The sequence below is a fragment of the Anas acuta genome, chromosome 14, assembly GCF_963932015.1.
Source record: "Anas acuta chromosome 14, bAnaAcu1.1, whole genome shotgun sequence".
Lineage (NCBI taxonomy): Eukaryota > Metazoa > Chordata > Aves > Anseriformes > Anatidae > Anas > Anas acuta.
The window spans coordinates 4,528,250-4,546,168 of NC_088992.1; the positions used below are offsets into that span (position 1 = coordinate 4,528,250).

At 43.4% G+C, this 17,919-nt stretch overlaps 1 protein-coding gene across 1 annotated transcript; it reads right to left on the minus strand.

The window, feature by feature from the left end:
• Positions 1 to 8,390: 8,390 nt before the first annotated feature.
• HNRNPA0 (heterogeneous nuclear ribonucleoprotein A0) lies at positions 8,391 to 10,286 on the minus strand. Its single transcript, XM_068698429.1, has one exon. It carries the CDS (start codon positions 9,909 to 9,911, stop codon positions 8,955 to 8,957), a length of 957 nt encoding a protein of 318 aa, XP_068554530.1. The 5' UTR covers positions 9,912 to 10,286; the 3' UTR covers positions 8,391 to 8,954.
• Positions 10,287 to 17,919: the final 7,633 nt, after the last annotated feature.

Genomic DNA, 17,919 nt, shown 5'->3' on the forward strand with positions numbered 1-17,919 from the left:
TTAGAATTTAGCATGCAAAAGGAAAAAATTACATGCAGGAAGAAAGCTGTAAAAACAGTTCTTGTGGACTCTTGAACAAAGGTAAAGGCCAGTGTTTGGGTGGCCTAAATGCTGTGGCCTTCTGCCTGATGCTGCCTTCGTTTTGATTCCCATTTCTGCACCGCGGGGGAACTTGAGCAAAAGTTTAAGCTATGGTCCAAATGTGGATCATTTTGAAGTGATTCTTTTTTAATATATCCCTTAATTCTTTCACAACTGCCCTTGGTAATAAGGGGAAGCTACCCATACATTTCATAAAGATGCTGCATGGCATCACATCTGTATGCAGTAACTCAGAGCCCAGCATGAACAAAGCCATGCTAAGTCAGGACATCCCTGCCCCAGTCCTGGTCTATTCACTCCTACTCCTTGAACACTTACTGCTTCGCTCTCTTCTTGATTTTTTTTTTTCTTCAAAAATGACTTTTGTTTGTTCTCTCTGAAAGCCAAGCAGCAGCCCACCAGCCTGGTGTTGGAACACAACATGCTGAATGTTAATGTGAAGGAGTAAATCACATCGATGACACTCATGAAAATTTTGGCACGACTGCTTCCCATGGACACATTATTTCACCTGAACAGAAAAGGCTGTCTCATGCAGCATGCCTTCCTGGCAGATAACATTGTCCCTCAGTGTTTTCTGGGCAAACACCTTTTTTTTTTTTTCCTCTCAATCTCCATAGCAATGCAGAATGGGAGTTGTATGCCGAGGGTCCAGCTCGGTTTCCTGTTTGCTTAGCAAACATTCACGGTGTCTTTCTCAGGGCTCAGCTCCCCACAGAGTGCATTTCTGTGTGGAGAAGAAGGAAAACACACTTAGAGAAGGCACCAGAGAGCACAGGGCACCAGCTGCTTGCAACACTTCTGGCCCAAAGCAGCACTGGCACTAACACAAGCCCAGCTCTTCCTTCCCAACTTTCCTTCCAGAGGTGGCATTTCTCAACTCTCTCTCAGTTGGCTCCCACGTGCATGGAAAACAAGAGCTCTGCGTTGCCACCAGCTGCACACAAACCCAACCCCACGTTTCCAAAACACGCGTGGTGCTGATTCACACCTCGAGAGGCCTGAAAAGTAACGCAATACCTCAGAGCAGAAACTTAAATTCAATCTGGTGCTGGGCGAGTAAAAGAAAAGCCCGGTAACGATTTCCAAAACACACAATTACAGATTATTTAAATGTATTTAAAGTTCCAGAAAATAACAGACAAGTGGGCTTCAGGCTACTCACTGCTAAGGCTTGAACCCTTTCCTTGCGCTCATGAGGATCTCTCTTTTCCAGGAGCATACATAACTATGAAAACACTCTGGCAGCAGCAGTCTAGCACTACTTCTCTTTCAGGATGTATTTTACTAAATTCCCTTTGCCAGAGGCATCAGAAATTACAACCACAAGCATCCTGCAGTCTAGCAGTGATCTAGGGTGAGAAGTCCCGAACCTGCCCTCAGGACACACAGAAGCTCTCCAGTAAAATAAGCATCGTTATTCCAGCAGCAGTGGAAAGAATTAAAGAATCCCAAATCAAATCACACAGTAAAGGATTTTGTCACCTGGCAAAATTAAATGACAACTAAAGCCTGAAACAAGATACTAGATTACAACTGGAAAAATAAGATTGGAAATGTTTGAAGGCTCTGCAACCCAGCCAGGGAGCAGTCAGCGAGCCTGAAACCAGAGGACATCCCTTTTAAGGAGGCAGGAGACCTGAAAGATGAAATAGGTGTAAACTGTTTCAAAACACAGCCGAGAGCACTGTGCTTTCATACAATAGCTATAGGTAAGCACAGCCTCCTCCCAGAGCCATGCCCTGCCCTTGTTGCTGTAATTTGTTTGTCAGGGTGTGTGGTTGGGAGAGGGAGGCTTGCCACTGAACCTGGGTAGCATGCAGTAAAGAAAACAAGCTGAGTGAGCCATAGAGAGAGAGAACAAGTAAAAAGAGAGTGCTCTGCTCTTAAAAAAACCACGTGCACATCACACTACAGCTATACTGTGATATCGCAGTCTCTAAGGAGCTTTCTTTTTTGAGAAGTTATTTTTTCTTCTTTTTGCTCATGCAGATTTTTTTTTTTATTATTATTATTTTTAAAAAAGCTTTGTTTAAGTCCATTCTGGAAGTCGGGACCAGTCTCTGATCTTTCTCTTTCCAAATCAGTGCCTGCAGTCGTTACACTCATGCTTCTTCCCACCAGGATTTTGTGGAAATCAAGTTTGTTTCTTTGTTTGTTTTTACAAAGTTGGAGCAGACAGTTGTACAACTGTAGAAACCAGCCAAAGCTACAGAAATTGCAGAGGTGACTAAGATGTTATTTGTCTTTCACATTGAGCGGGTTACATACCAACTGGCTATTTGCAGAGGCACCTCTCCACATACCCTCCAATTCAGAACAGCACATTCCCAGCAAGTACAGGGCTTCTGAGACACCTAAACTAGTCGGCAATTGCATGCTATAAAGCAACATGTTAACAACAGGTATTTTTAGATTCACCAGCTCATTCTGCTAAGGATTTTTTCCAGCAAGGTTCATTAGTGATACGTACTTTGATGTTAGCGAGCAAATGTGCATCTTGCCATGTTTGCAGCTAGAAACTGAATAGCTTTCTAAATTGGTATCGATTCCTTACTGCATTGCACATGGAGAGAGATATTTATAGTTGTATAATGAATGTAACCTATCAAAATTATAGGTGTACACGATGTAGTTTATTTTCTTTTTAAGGAAGAGCTGTTCTTACCAAAAGTATTTTCCATTTGTGAAAGCATTCAGGAGCGAAATGTTACGTATCGGACTAAGAGGGTTAATATGCAGATGCCTCGGACAGATGGCATTATTAGTCTGCCTGGGCTCGGCATCTAGTTTTCAAAGTTAAGGAGCTTTGGTTACTTGGATGTCTGACAATCTGAGAATAGCCAGGGCTCTAAGCCCGATGCATCCATAACAGCAATATCCAACAGCGCCTACAGGACTTGGAGTGCAACTGACTTCTTGTTTGCTAAGATCAGCTGCACCGAGGGCACTTAGCAAAAACCCTACTGCAACTTTAGTTTAGGACTCCTGCTGGCACAGACTGATCCAACAACAGAGACTTGAGGGTTTTTTTCTATCCTGACCACCCAACCTAGACCCGAAGTGTTTCATCTTTTTAACTGTGTTCAGCCTATTCAGGAGATGCACTTCAGGAAATAAAAGAATCTGAAGAATGTCTCTCTTCCTCACCAAACTACAGCTTCTTTACAGCCCTTGCTCTCTCAGCATTCCCATCACACTACACTACACTTCTTCCCTTTTTTCCTGTTTTCCCCACGAGATGGATTAGATGTTTTTAAGGGGGAACACGTATGATTAAAGCACTCTTTGAACCATACAAAGAGAGGTATTAGCTCTAAAGTGACTATATTTCCTTCCCTTTGTATATTACAGAAATCAAAGAGCTCTGGGAGCAGAAAATGCAGAAAGGACCAGGATTTGTCAAAGGAACATCAAGGAGGAAAGCACCCAGTTCCATCAGCTCCTTTCAAAGTTGGAGCACACAGGTAACCGACAAAAAACTCCTAGGTAAAGATACATAGGAGAAAACCTTTCATTTTGTTATAAGACATACACCTCTTACACCAGTCAGTACTTGCATCTACATTAGGAATAAATATTCATTAAAGGTAAGCAGTAGAGGTTCTGTGCATGGGTGCATACATGCACATACCAGAAATAAAAGAAGTGTTAATACTTCAGCAGGAGACCTAAAAAACCTCTTCAACAAAAGCAAACAGTGCTTGTTCAGGCTAGCTCAAAACTCCTGCTAATGTTCTTTAATTGTGAAACACATTTTAACGCAAAGCAGAGATGTAATTGTTTATTTACGAAATACAAAAATAAGCAGAAAACTCATCTTTAAGAGATGCATACACCAGATGACAGAATCCATCACGCTAAAAAAGATTTTTAAGGTTTTGTAAACTGCACCTATGGTTAAGGTGAACGATGGAAATTTTCAGTTACACTTCAATCAATTAAAATTAAAGGTATTATTATATAGAGACACACTTTGAAAGAGACATCAGAAATATCTCCTCCCTGTTTGATAGCTTAGAAAGCAGCAGTTCACAACAAGATGTATACCACACAAACGTGGTACAAACTCTTGGTAATGTGCTAAACTCCAATCCATAGCAGCTACCTCTCAGGAGAGGGGGCCCTTTTTAAAACACTCTGGTAAGCTACCTTCTGTTAGGAAACCAATTATCTCAGGCTAGGAGCAAAATCCTGCTCACAAAAACATACCGCTGCTCTGTTTACCATGAGCACAACAGAACTCTGTCCTTAAGAGTTTTGTTGTTATTTTTGTTGTTTTCTTAAACCAAACTTCAGCATTTTGGAACATTCTGAGGTACGCAGAAAGAAGCTGCCCTATTTTCCTACTTGATTGGGAGGTTGGGGTCCCCAGCACCACTTAGACATTTTTCAGCAGCAGCAGGAAAGCCATTTTATTGTGACAATAGTATCAGCTGACAGGGCAGGATAATAAACCTCTGTTCTGACCTGCACTACCCACTTTGGTCTTCGAACAATAAATGAAAGCAAAATTTGCTTAACAGATCGATCTAAGTAGCAAAGAACACCGTAAAGCATCTGAGAACCTTAAATTACATTTTTAACCACCTTCAATATTTCAGTTTCACTCATTAAGGCCACTGTACGTGCACACAAAGTATCTGGTCTGGTTCAATGTCATCTCCTAAAGGCTTCCCCACCAGCAGGTCCCAGGACACTCTCCCCCATAACCAATAGGCTGCAGCTGCACTACTTGCACCTACTTCAGGACACAACACAAACCCGAAGCTTCAATTCTGGAGAGTAAACACCGTACACTTAAGTCTCCTACAGAAGCCCGAAGGACAGCACGCAGCTTTTATGTTGTAAAATTCTCACAGCTGTAACACACTTTGTGACCCACACAGAGATTATTTTTTTGTCAAAGCTGTTTCAGCTGCTGCTCCTGTTCTAAATTACCTTCTCATCATCTAATGGTGAAAACAAAGGAGATGTACTTCTACTGATTTGTGCAGATACCAGTCCATTAACCACACAGGTGTCGAGCATCTTTTCAATGCAGTAGGATTTAAAAAAGTGTATAGGCTAATTTTAATGATAGAAGTGGGTAGGCTAATTTTATTAGTCAAATAAAATTTACAAGTCATACCAGATGCAGGATGAAGAACAGGTTATGCTTTGGAGTGACATGAATACTCTTCACTCTCACGGAAACCATGTGCACATCACAGCACAGCTGTACTGTGATACTGCAGTCTCTAAAGAGCTTTCTTTTGGAGTTTCTTTTTGCTGATGCAGATTAAAGATAAAAAGAACATCCGTGTTTTAAGAAACCTACTGCACTTTTACTTTATTCAGCTTCAAAAGTAAAAAAAAAATTGCTCTCACTTCCCATTTCTGACAGGTAAAACCAACAATCCTTGAGGGCCTTCTGTTCAGGAATGAATGAAGCTATTAATTTCAGACACCTCTATGCCAGAACTAACCTACAGACTAAGGTACAGCAAACTGAAGTTAACCTTATTTCCATCTCTCTAAGACCATCCCAGTGCAACTTCGCAGCCTAAAGCTTTGTTTATGGAGGTCAGAAAGTTACTGTCATTAAATACATAAGCAAAGCTTTCACCAAATGTCTTCCTTTTACTATTTCTATTACATATCTTCCTTCCATTACTATTATATATCTTCCTTTTACTATTACAGTATTATTACTTCCTTTTACTTTTACAGATAAATGTTCAAAGAGACTCTTTCAGTCATCGTCTCTTTAATGCTACCCAGTACAAATTTGTCTCTCTATATTCCATGCTACAACCCAGCATTACTGCCCCTTATTAAACCACCACTTACATGAGCCTCTGAAACAACCCCAGCACTGTCAGAGCGGTGTTCTTGCGCCCTTGAGACAAGAGGTCAGAGCAGACCAAGTCCCAGCAACTTCAGATGCTCACCACAAAACATTTTGGAGGACACCTTTGTAAGTTAACACAGATCTTTTGAGAAACACTAGGTAGCATACTCCCCGATATAGGTGCAATTTCTGGGATCCACTTTTTCTTCTGTAAGACATCAGTCCTACAAGAGGACGGCTACATACAATCAAATAGCATGCTTCAGCACAACTCTTAAAATCAAGCTGTAACTTCGCAAAGCTGTCAGATTTCACAAATGAAAAATTTAAAAAAAAAAAAAAAAAATTACTTGTTTCTAGTATCAACCGGTCCTTTCATAGCACACATGAAAAAAAATCACAAAGCTACAGCTGGTGACCAAATCTTTATCTCCTGAGTCAAATGACAAATCACATCAGAGGTGAATTTAAGTGCCTCACTCAGACCAGGTTGTCCCTTGGTAAAATGAAGGCAGCCCATCTACAGGGACCACATCACACCCAGCCTAACAGAACACCTAGAACTCAGAAGTCCACTTTAGCTACGAAAAGGAAAGCCGTGCTTCAGGTGAAGTTCAAGGATGACCGTCCAACATGGGTTTAGAACACAAAGGTACAATAAAAAACCTTCAAGCTCAGTGAATGAAATAAAACCAACCTCCTGCAGCTGCCCTGACAAGAGCCGGCACTTCACCAGTTGCGGTGTTTCACAAATACTTCTCCGAGGCGTCATGCACTGTCAACAACACATCGCTGATACTGGTTCACAATAGAGGCTGACAAGTGTTTGAGATAAAAAAAAATTACAATATAAATGCAAATTACTTGGAACCTATTTACAACAGCTAAGCCAAAGAGAACCAGTTTCAGTGCGTAAGAACCACAAGTTATCACACTCCAGAGGAAACTCTGCTCTTGGTTTAAACCCCAATGATACCAAAAGGTTGTCCCGTTCACGTAAGCAGGTAAGGAACTGAGTTTACACCAGTTTTGTTTCTAATAACAACAAAACCACTCATTTCAACTAAAAATCAGTGTCAGGTTAGCCTGACATTAAAGACTGCCTCTACCTTGAGATTCCATCCAAAATCCTTCAGCCCAGCAGCGCAAATCCCTAGATTTCCCTTTCCACTGGAATCGGAGGGCATTACATACCTATTATCTTGCACACCTGGCACAAACGAAGATCAGCTTTTAAGGTGCAGTCCCATCAAGTATCTAAGTGCTTAAAAACCTCAAGTCAAAATAACTTTGTACTTTTTAACTCCATGCCCGGTATCATACATACTCTGACTCAAGCATATAAGGAATTCAATTCTTTATTTGATATCCATAAACCCATAAACGTTGCTATTCTATATTTCTATGCAGGAAGGCAGTTTTCCCCTAAAACATTATGCTTTTTAATAAACAACAAACTTTAATTCTATTGCGTGAAAAGGGCTACAAATATACAGTTGTTAAATCAAGCAGACTACACAAATATTTTTGCTTTACAACTGGCACCTATGTTACTGGTACACTTAGCTGGCTCATTTGTCATAGCACTTTGCCCAAACAGCTTCGATGATCACTTTCTGAAATATATGGGCAATTGCAATTATTTTAAGAATAACGATAATGTGCTGAGGCAGGTACTGCAAAATTATTTTTTTTTCAGTTGATACTCATGGAGCCCATCTTTATTCGCATGCAGATTTCGTTTCAGTCTACACCAGTCATCTAATGGCATAAAATAACTTTCGAGTATCTGGTACAATTGTCAGCAAACCGATTTTACTCCTGCCGTAACGAAGCCTGCAGCAGCGGGTCTGCCATCCTGCCGGTAGATGGTGCTGCAAGAGATTCTCGGGGAACTTTAACGTAGGACAATAGTTGAGAATGAAAAAGTCTGTTAACCCGGTACTATGAAAACAAGAATGCATTTAATAGAAGGGATCAATATCGACCCTTTCCTGTAAGGAATCGTACACAGACAAACCAATAAGAGGACTTGAAACTAAGCAATCGGAAATTCTGAACATTTTATATGAATGAAGCACATGCTTAACACAAACTATTTCTTCAAAACTACACAGTACATACGTTGATGGAGAAGTCCTATAGAAAAAATTGACCAACCATGTCAGCACGTCAAACTGCCTAGTACAAGATGGTGGATGCACACAAACTGCGTGAGAACGAGTAATTAAAAAACAGACCACATCCACGGATTAGTACTTCAAAAATTTCTCTGTCGAGTGTTTGAAAACCAATAAATCCGCTGGGGGTAGCAAAAAAGTCGATCAGGACCTTTACTGGCAATAAAACATTTACTCTGAATACACAGAGACTTTAAAGCAGAGGAACACTTGCTTCAAACCTAGAAAAGCCTTAAACCGTACGGAATGGATCCTAGGAAAAAAAATTAGACATGTAAAGGTCAATGAACACAATGATTTATTTAAAAAATAAAAAACGTAAAAACGATTTTTTTTTCCTCCTTTACAGAAATGTTAATTTCAGTCATGGGATCCGAGTAGGTTTTGTAGAAAAAAATGTAGTAGCCAGGTATCGAGTCCTTACAACAAAGAAAATTCCCCCATAACCCTCCCCAGGTTTTACTCCAGATCAGCAAGATGCTTCCCACCCCGTACCCCACCCCCCCCAAAAAAAAAAAACAAAAAAATTAAAACAAGACATTTTTCGTTGCTAGTATAAAAACGACCAAGGTCCAAGTAATAATAAAAAAATAGAGTCCATCAATGACTGTAACACAAAGTATGTGTGTGTGGGGCCCAGTCCATCTTCCGAGAGAAAAGAAGTGGCACGGGCAGCAGAGGCGACCCCCAGGGGGCATTTAGGAGCTGCTCCCCCAGCGGGGAGGCATTTAAAAGGAGCTGCCCTTCGGCGGGCAAGGGGAGAAACCATTTCCAAGCTGCCCCGTGCCGGAGGGAGGGCTCTCCACGCCGCACCCCCCGGCGGCTACGGGCACTCCAGCTCAGAAGGAGCCGCCCCCGTAGCCTCCCCCGCCGTAGCCTCCTCTGTACGGTCCACTGTTACTGCGGCCCCCCCAGTTGCCGCCCCCTCCTCCTCCTCCTCCGCCGCTCTTCATGGGCCCGTAGGAGGACTGGTGCTGGCTGTAGCTGCCGAACCCGCCGTACCCGTTGCCGTAGTCGCCTCCTCCGCCGCCTCCTCCTCCTCCGTAGGAGCCGCCGCCGCCGTAGGAGCCGTACCCACCGCCTCCTCCTCCTCCTCCTCCCCCGCCGTAGCCGCCGTAGCTGTTGTAGCCGCCGCCTCCCTTGGCCAGCCCGTTGTGGTCCCGGTTGCCGGCTCCGCCGCCGCCCCGGCCCCGGCCTCCTCCTCCTCCTCGGCCTCCCCGCGAGGGCCTGGCCGCGCCGCCGCCCCCCCCGCCCGCCTGGATGTCCTCCTTGGGCACGGCTTTCTTCACCTCCACGCGGTGGCCCTGGATGGGGTGGAACTTAACCACGGCCGCCTTGTCGGCCGCGTCGTGGTTCTGGAAGTAGACGAAGCCGAAGCCGCGCTTTTTGCCGCTCTGCTTGTCGGCGATGATCTCCGCCTTCTCCACCGGGCCGAACTGGCTGAAGTGCTGCACCAGGTCCCCCTCGGCCACGTCCCCTTTGAGGCCGCCCACGAACAGCTTCTTCACCTTGGCGTGAGCCCCGGGCTTGGCCGAGTCCTCCCGCGACACGGCCCGCTTCAGCTCCACCGCGTTGCCGTCCACGGCGTGAGGGGACGCGGCCATGGCGGCGTCGGCCTCCTCCACCGCCGAGTAGGTGACGAAGCCGAAGCAGCGGGAGCGCTTGGTCTGCGGGTTAAGCACCACCACGCAGTCGGTCAGGGTGCCGTAGGCCGCGAAGTGCTCCCGCAGCCCGGCCTCCGTGGTCTGCACGTTGAGGCCGCCGATGAACAGCTTGCACAGCTGCGAGTTCTCCATGCTGGTAGCGGTGCCGGTGCTGCTGCTGCTGCTGCCGCCGCCGGGAGCGGGGCCGGGGCCTCGCCGGGGCCTGGCTCCGAGGCTCCTCCTCCCGCCGGGGGGCAGCGCCGCCGCCGCTCTTCTCCCCCCCGCCTCCGTCTTGCCGCCTCTTCCCCCGCGCCGCGCCGCTTCAGGGCTGCGGCGCCCGCCGAGCGCTGCCTCCCCCGCGCCTCGCCTCACCTCACGCGGCCCGGCCGCTCCCGCAGCGCCTGAGGGGGGGAAGAAGGGGAAAGGGGGAGGGGGGGACCGAGGGACGGGGCCGGGCTCGGGCACGCACAAAATGGCGGCGGCTGCTCCTCGGGAGCTCGCCCGGCGACTGGTGCCCACACAAAGGGGACGCCGGGAGCTCCGCCCGCCCGCCCGCCCGCCGCGCCACGCCCCCGCCGCGCCGCCGCGGCCAATCGGAGCGGGGAGATTGGAAGGGGGCGGGATTAAAGTGGGGATTGACGGGCGCGGCGGCGAATGGCGGGGCGCGACCTCCGCCGCGCGGCGGCTGAAGGGGCGGGGCCGGCCGCTGAGGGACGCGGCTGGCGGCCAATGGGATCGCTCCCTAACGGCCGGCGGCGCCGGGCGCTCTTCGCGCGCCTCGCTCAGGGGGAGGGATGGGGAGGAGGAGGGGGCGGGGCCGGCTCGCGCCGCGCACTGCGGCCGGCAGCCAATGGGCTCCCGCCTGCCCGGCGCGCGCTTTCTCCACAGCGGCCCCGCCCCCCCGGGCGGGAGCGTTTGAAAGGCGGGGCCGGGGGGGGGGGGGGGCGGCTGAGGGGGCGGGGCCGGGGCCGCCTCAGGGGAGCTTTGGGGTCTTTAAACGTGAAGGCCGCGATGAGCAGCAATCGGCTCCGTTAATATTTGCGATATAGTCATCCCATTTGTATTAAATGGCGGTTTTCTGCTGTAGCCAAGGCTTTTAAGAGCGACACTGACAGGAATTTTAAATCCCCAAGTCTGACTGCCGCTCACAGGGAAAAACATCGTGGGTTTGGGTCCATTTGTCTCAGTGCACGAGCAGACACAATCATCGTGGCTAGTTTAGAAAAGAAAATAGGCCCATAGGGTCACTGAAATATCAGTGGTTTAAAAATAACCATACCCTACTCTGTTAAAAAAAAAAAAATCCTAGAGGCTGTGTAAAAGTTCCACACAATCACAGGAAATACAGAAATACATTTTGCCTGCTCCTTATCGCAAAAACTGTGTAGCCCTTCCCAAGCTAAAATAATGGCTATTTCATGTAGAAAATAACCCGTGAGAGATTTACAGACTGTTAATAATTTTCAGAAAAAAAAAGAAGAAAAATTGAAAAGAGCTAATTATGGCCACCAAGGAAAATGGAAGGCTTTGTTATGGCTCCCTGTCCTCCCTGAAACAAGAGGCACAGGTAGGCAAGGAAGAGATCAAAGAAGTCCCTGCTTCTGTCAGCAGGAGGAGGAAATGAGGGCTTTCAAGATGTGAACAAATCACTGGGGAAAATCAGTAGCTGACCACATTCAGATACAACCCAAACGTTTCCTCTTCATTTGCACTTCTGACTGGCTGACTTATGAAAAGGAACAAGCGAGGAAAAACCTTTAAAATATATATACCCACCTCTTGTGGGTATATATAGAAGCGTCTCCTCTGATCCTACAGGAAGCCTTGGTGGGTAGGACCCGTTCCTATGAACTGTGTGTCCCTCCTTGCTCCTGAAATGAGACTTTTCCATCTAGTTGCTGTGAGCTGCTGCAAACGTGCGATACACAGCACCTATGCAGGGGGCACAGAACCAAAAAAAGTCTCACGCTGTGCATGTGAGACGTCCCTGGTCTAAACCAGACAACATTCCTGCAGCTGCAGAAGTTTCCCTACCATTGTTTCCTTATTTATTTATTTTTTTTAACTGTTTTTAACTACATATGATTAAATACCTAATACCAATTTATGTATTTTGAAGTTCTTAGGCAGACACTGCTAAAAACAAATACATGCTCTTCTCCTCACAGGGCAGTTCCAGCATTAAATCGTTTCAATGCTGATAGCAACCTACAGAATAAAAACACATTGTGTAAGCAGTTCATTTCTAACACAGGCTGATGCTCCACCTGGAGCACCACCTAAAGAAAATGCATTTCTCAAGCACAAGTCACCAGTCAAATAAATCAGTGTGTTAAATGTCCTTGTGGGATATTTTAGTTAGTATTTGAATATTAGAAGGAAGAAAAAAAATATATATTGTTTTCAGGCATAAAACATTCAATTTATTCCAGTAGAAAGCATACTACCGAGATCCACAGGAGGGCATCACTGCTTAAGAGATCTTAAAACAGAAATTTGAAGAGTTCATTTCAGGCATTGAGCTTTCCATGTTATTATTTATTCTCAGTAAAAGATGATACAAAATACATCATTAAGGAAATCATTATAGCATTTTTTATTACTAAAGAAATATAATTCTGTGATGCTGTTTAATTAGTCCAAATTTCTAAGATAGAAAAAGATTACTGAAGGAAAGACCTCCAGGGGCAATACAATGATATTAAGCAACTCTTAAATTCTAAACATTTTGATTATTTAATACCTTGTATAAAAACAGAGTGATTGCCTTTTAATTTGTTTCAAACCCTTTAATCTCGTTTTTATCAGTGCTGTTGGCTTCCATAATCAACATGTGTTGTTGATTTGTTTGTTAGAACAATTTAAGTGTATCGATGGATTTTTTTTTATGAATTTAAGTACGCAGATTTTAGTAATGTAGTGCAATCCTCTAGATGTAGGTTTAGTTTTACCTTTCGGCAGACAGAATGCATATTGAAACCTACAGGATTCCTTCGTGCAGGCTGTTTGCAGAATGAGTTCTCCATTGGCATTATGCTCTTCGAAGACCATATTAACATTATTTTAATACATCCGGGCTATACAGACTTCATCCAGATTTTTTCTAAACATGCATAGGCCAAAATGGTCTATGAATAGAGGGGACTCAACCATAATTTCCCAGATCACTTGGAGATCTACACACATTCAGGCAAGGTTTTTTAATTTAATCATATCAGAGGAATTATAAAAGACTCTTGGAAGTTTCACTCCCACCAAATCAACACCCCAGGCAGAGAGTAATTTTGCAGTTAATAGGAAGAAATTTCTGATAAAACATGCAGCAGCAACAGCAACTTCCCCATCCTGGCCCCTTGCTTAAGCTATGAGCGTGAAGAACTTCTTAAAAGAGATAAAACTTTCCTTGAGAAAGCTATCGTGTTTTGTTTGCTTTTTTAAGGCAAAACATTTATCTTTCATCGGGTTCTGCTGTTCGTTCCTTAATCTGAAAAAACTTTAAATCTGTGGACTTACTTTTGAGACTAGCATGAATTACCACTGGTTGGGACAGGGTTTGCATTGAAAAGAGTGATTAAAATGCACCGAGAGGGAACTAGACACCTTTACCTATCTGAAGTTTGAATAGGACACTCCTTGGGATAAAAATTTCTATACTGTGCAAATTCAGATGGGAAATAAAACACTCTACCCCTCTCCTTTATTTGCTTAATGAAAACTAAGATATTCTCCAGATAAAAAGGTATCTGTAGAATACCCCACAGGAACCATTTATTCAGTAAGCACTATCAAAAGTTTACCTTACTGAACAAAATCTTCCCTGAGTGCCTTGTAAGGGGACTGCGCTGAAAGAGAGAATCACATCTCTGTGAAGGGTGAAGGGGAAAGTCATCAGATAATCCAATTTGCATCCTCTTCTTTGGACTTGTATTACCATTTTTCCTTAAATCCTGCCCTCCCTCTCCTCTCCTCTCTGAAGCTCAATTTCTCTTTTCCTCTTTCATCTTTCCACTAGTCTGTCATAATTGATGATTTCCTTTCTTCTCTTCCCTAAAAGTTTATATAAGAGCTGGTCATGATTTGGAGTGATGGGATGAAAGTAAGACAGGAAAAGACAGTCTGAAAAGTCAGAAAAGCATGCCAAGGATCAAAGAGTCTGGCAACGCTGAGACAGATGTGAAAGGGCAGATCTTTCACTATATCCTGGGCTAAGATAGACCAGGATCATAGGTTTTGCCTAAGAAAGAACAAATCCTGGAGCCAGCAGCAATATTGTCCATGCTCTGATCTTTTAAACCTGCAAATCTTTGTGTGTTTTATGTAAAATTGAAATCTAGTAGCTTTTTTTTTCCCTTAGCTATTCCTAGCCCCCATCTATTTCCTGATCCTGAGAGTCTCTGTAGTGGACTTTTTGGTCTTTGTTTTGCATGTCTGACATTTAGCTTTGTTTGAAACCACCAGGAGTTATGCTATGAAGTTCAGTACTTACCTGCCTGAAACCAGCAGTAAGATATCCATGCTACTCAAGGAATTTTAAAGGGAGGTGTACAAAAATTAAGGCTTTCTAGACCCAATATAGCAAACTAGAATTCATATTTTTAATTCGGAAAAAAATATATATGTTATTACAGCTTGAAACATGCAGGAAAAATTAAACGGACTGATGAAGAGGAAAAAAACTTCTTTTGATTACTTAAGTATTTCTTAATTAACAATTAGGCCAGTAAAAAAATTTCATGGCATCAGAAATGCAGGACTTGGTGCTCACAGCACTGTTATAAAAAGATTGTAGAATGGAAAGGAGCAGATACAAATGATCCTATCCCCCTCAAATGTGCGAGCTGTTCAAATAATCCATTCTTTGGAGAGATCATTCTTGGAAAACATCAGCTAGAGAAGTTCTAGAAAGCTACAAAGGATTGAATCAGGGTTTGGAAAGTGGAAACTATTATAAAATAAAATTTAATGCAGTCACACTCCTATTACAATTACTCATATATCTCATCTCTTTTTCAGTAAGAAAATAGAAAAGTGACTTGGCTGACCCAAAAACTAAAGATGCTAACCTTGCAGCCAGAGAAGTGTATCAATCTCCATCTCAATTGTATGCCAACTGAATAAGGTCCAGAAATTAGCCGAAAGTTCGTGGCGTGATATCATTGTAAAAATGAATATGCTATTATAAGGAACTCATTTGAAGTTAAAGCAGATTTTAAAACAGTTGACTTTTCATTCTAGGCATGACCTAATTGAGAGGTAAGGACCAGAATGAAGATTCAAGGGTATTGTAAAGCTGCTCTGTAGAACTGTGCAATACAAAGAGTGAAACCTAAACTCCAGGTAGTGAACTTCAGTGATTTTTTTGACAATTTTTTCCAATTATGAAAAAAAATTCTTATTATGGATCAGTGTTTCAACTGACACGTATATATCAATCCTTCCTTATCCGAGTGATCATTGCAGAAAAAAAGGGAATTTACAGTAGTTGATTTTCAAATGTTGCTAGTTTGGTCAAATCAATCTGTTTGCTGAAGAGATCTTATTGGCAGGCTTCATGAAACAGGAAACCATGAAAGGACTGGGCTTTTTCATAGCACACTATCTTACCTAAAGAACTCTTTCACCTCGAAAGCTGATAAATTGAACACATCCTTACATGTGTGAGGTACAAAGACTGCTGCACAGCTGCACGGGAGAAGCAACCAAGCAAAGTAATTGGAAGCAGGAGGTTGGAGTGGTCAGCCACCAGCAAAGTCCCCTGCTGGGCAAGGAATCACGTAAACACCAAAGCAAAAGGCGAGCTTTGCCTCAAGGGACTCCTACACTACAGGATTCTTCAACAAGAGGCTGCTGCCACTACTACAGGCATTATTACAATTTTAAGGCTGGAAATACTGTTTCTTATGGCTTCTGATCACTTACCCTGACCTTCCACGCTGCCCATGGTGTGTATGCCATCGCAATAGCATGCCTTCACTGTACCCAAGATGAGACTTTGTATACGTGGACCCCAGTTAGCGATGAGCTGGCTGGCTCAGAGGGCAGTGCCAGGGCCCCATGCTTGTCATGGTTAATTGCCACCTGGCTTAAAACCACCCTGGGAACATTTACCCAAGCTGAGGTCATGCCTCCGTCTGCAACAGAACAAGTGGCTGGGAAAAAATGTTCCAATCGGAATTACAATTCCAATATTATTATTATATAATTGCAATAAATCTGATGAGGTGATTATCAGTATAATGACTCATGTTCAGTATAATGAGACTCGGTACACTGATTATTTTAGAGGGGTTTTTGTTCATTTGTTTGTTTTGCAAACTAATACTGCAAACTGAAATCCCCAATAAAACTCACAAAACATATCCAAACTCCTACCAGTTCCTACAATAGAGAGGGATTCTTGAACCGCTAAAAACCCACAAAAGTAGAGTTAATAAATTTACATTTGACTGGGGCTTTACTAAGCCAGACACAGTCTTATTCACAATGTAGTTTTCATATTTTGTTATCAAGTTACATATAAAGGTTGCTTCTCACTAGCTGCAGTCCTGCCTTCCAGTTAGTTATCAATGTCTACAGATAAAGGACATTTTCCATTATTTTTATTATGCAATTTAGAAATAACACAATAATTTACGTAACGTAAATAACATTCTGCTATCCATTAACCTTTTATGCAAATAGACACTACAGCATTTGGGTGAAAACAATATACCTGGGTCCCTTCACACGCAGCCCTAGGTTCCAGTTAGCAGACCTACCTTTGACCTCGAGCACAAGCGGAGCAGGAGCAGCTACACCCATAGGCCTCCAACGTCGGATGTGAACTAATTCACAACAGGTTACAATAAAATTAAGTCCACAGAAGGTAGCAGATTGACACGATTGTAAAATAAATGGGATCACACGTTAAACACTTCAATCCTTCCACGGATGGAGGACTGCACACAGTATTATATTAGAAACAGATGCCTATGTAGATAAGCAATCTGATCTTTGTTTGAAATTTATAAATAGAATCAGAACATCTTTTAATTTGACTGGCTTATTTCATTTATAAACAGATAGTGCACTTTTATGGCTTGTTCTGATGCTCACCCAGCACATTCCGTTTTTAGGTCTTGATGCACTTCCTGGGTTACTCTACAACCAGAAACAGAAACTCTAGAGTACTTTGGAAAAGCTTTATAATATTTTTTTACATAAACAAAATCAGCAAGTGCTAGAAATGTGTTTAAAAAGGTACATTCACATTGCCCAGTCACAGCAGTTTGGCTGAGATTTCAGAATTCAGCGACCACTCCTGGAATAAAAGGCAATAGCCCAAAGTAAAGAGAAGGAAATTTTAGGGGGAGGCGTTAAGTCAGTCTAACAGTAAATTTGGCACTTGAACACACAAACTAGGATTACCACTGATGTTTACAAAACAGGTTAGGCAAATATATCCTGAAGAGATACAAATATACTAGAAGCAGGGGATTGATCTGGCTGATTTCAGAGGCTCCCTCCACCCCCACTTCCCACAAATACAACAGCACAACCAACAATATTTTCAGCTCATGAGTTCCAGCCTGCGCTCCAAGCACAGCATCAGTCCTGCTTACCCCAAATCCTACTGCCCTTCAAAACATTCTCCAAAAAACAGCGGCAGGAAGGCAGACTCCGGTACTCTCACATATTTTGTCTGCAAGTTTCAACTTTTCTAATGAACAGGGAATCATCATCTAGTTTTCCTGAGTCTATCCCACACAAACTCTGTCCCATTTCCTATTTCCTCTGATTTTTCTAGCTCTGGAGAGCCCCAGGCTAGGTCAGTGTAAGAGACTGGGATACTGGGGGCTAAGGGGACCCAGGCAGGAACTGAAAAGTGCAAAATCAATACACCAAATACCACATCCCAACAAAGACCAGCTCATTTCCTGCTCCATAAACATCCACACGACACATTTACTAAGCAAAAGCTGAATGCCAATATTTATGAACAAGTGACTATAGAAAGTACGGACTTTTACTGGGAAAGGAGTAAGAATAATAAATCCATTTTTCAGCACGTCCCAGTGCAATGTGTCAGGCTTTGCTTTTCAGGAAGATTTTTACAACTGGAGTAAAATTTAAAGTAGGAATTTAGAGTGAAAAATATGATGAACTTAATTGCAATAAATTA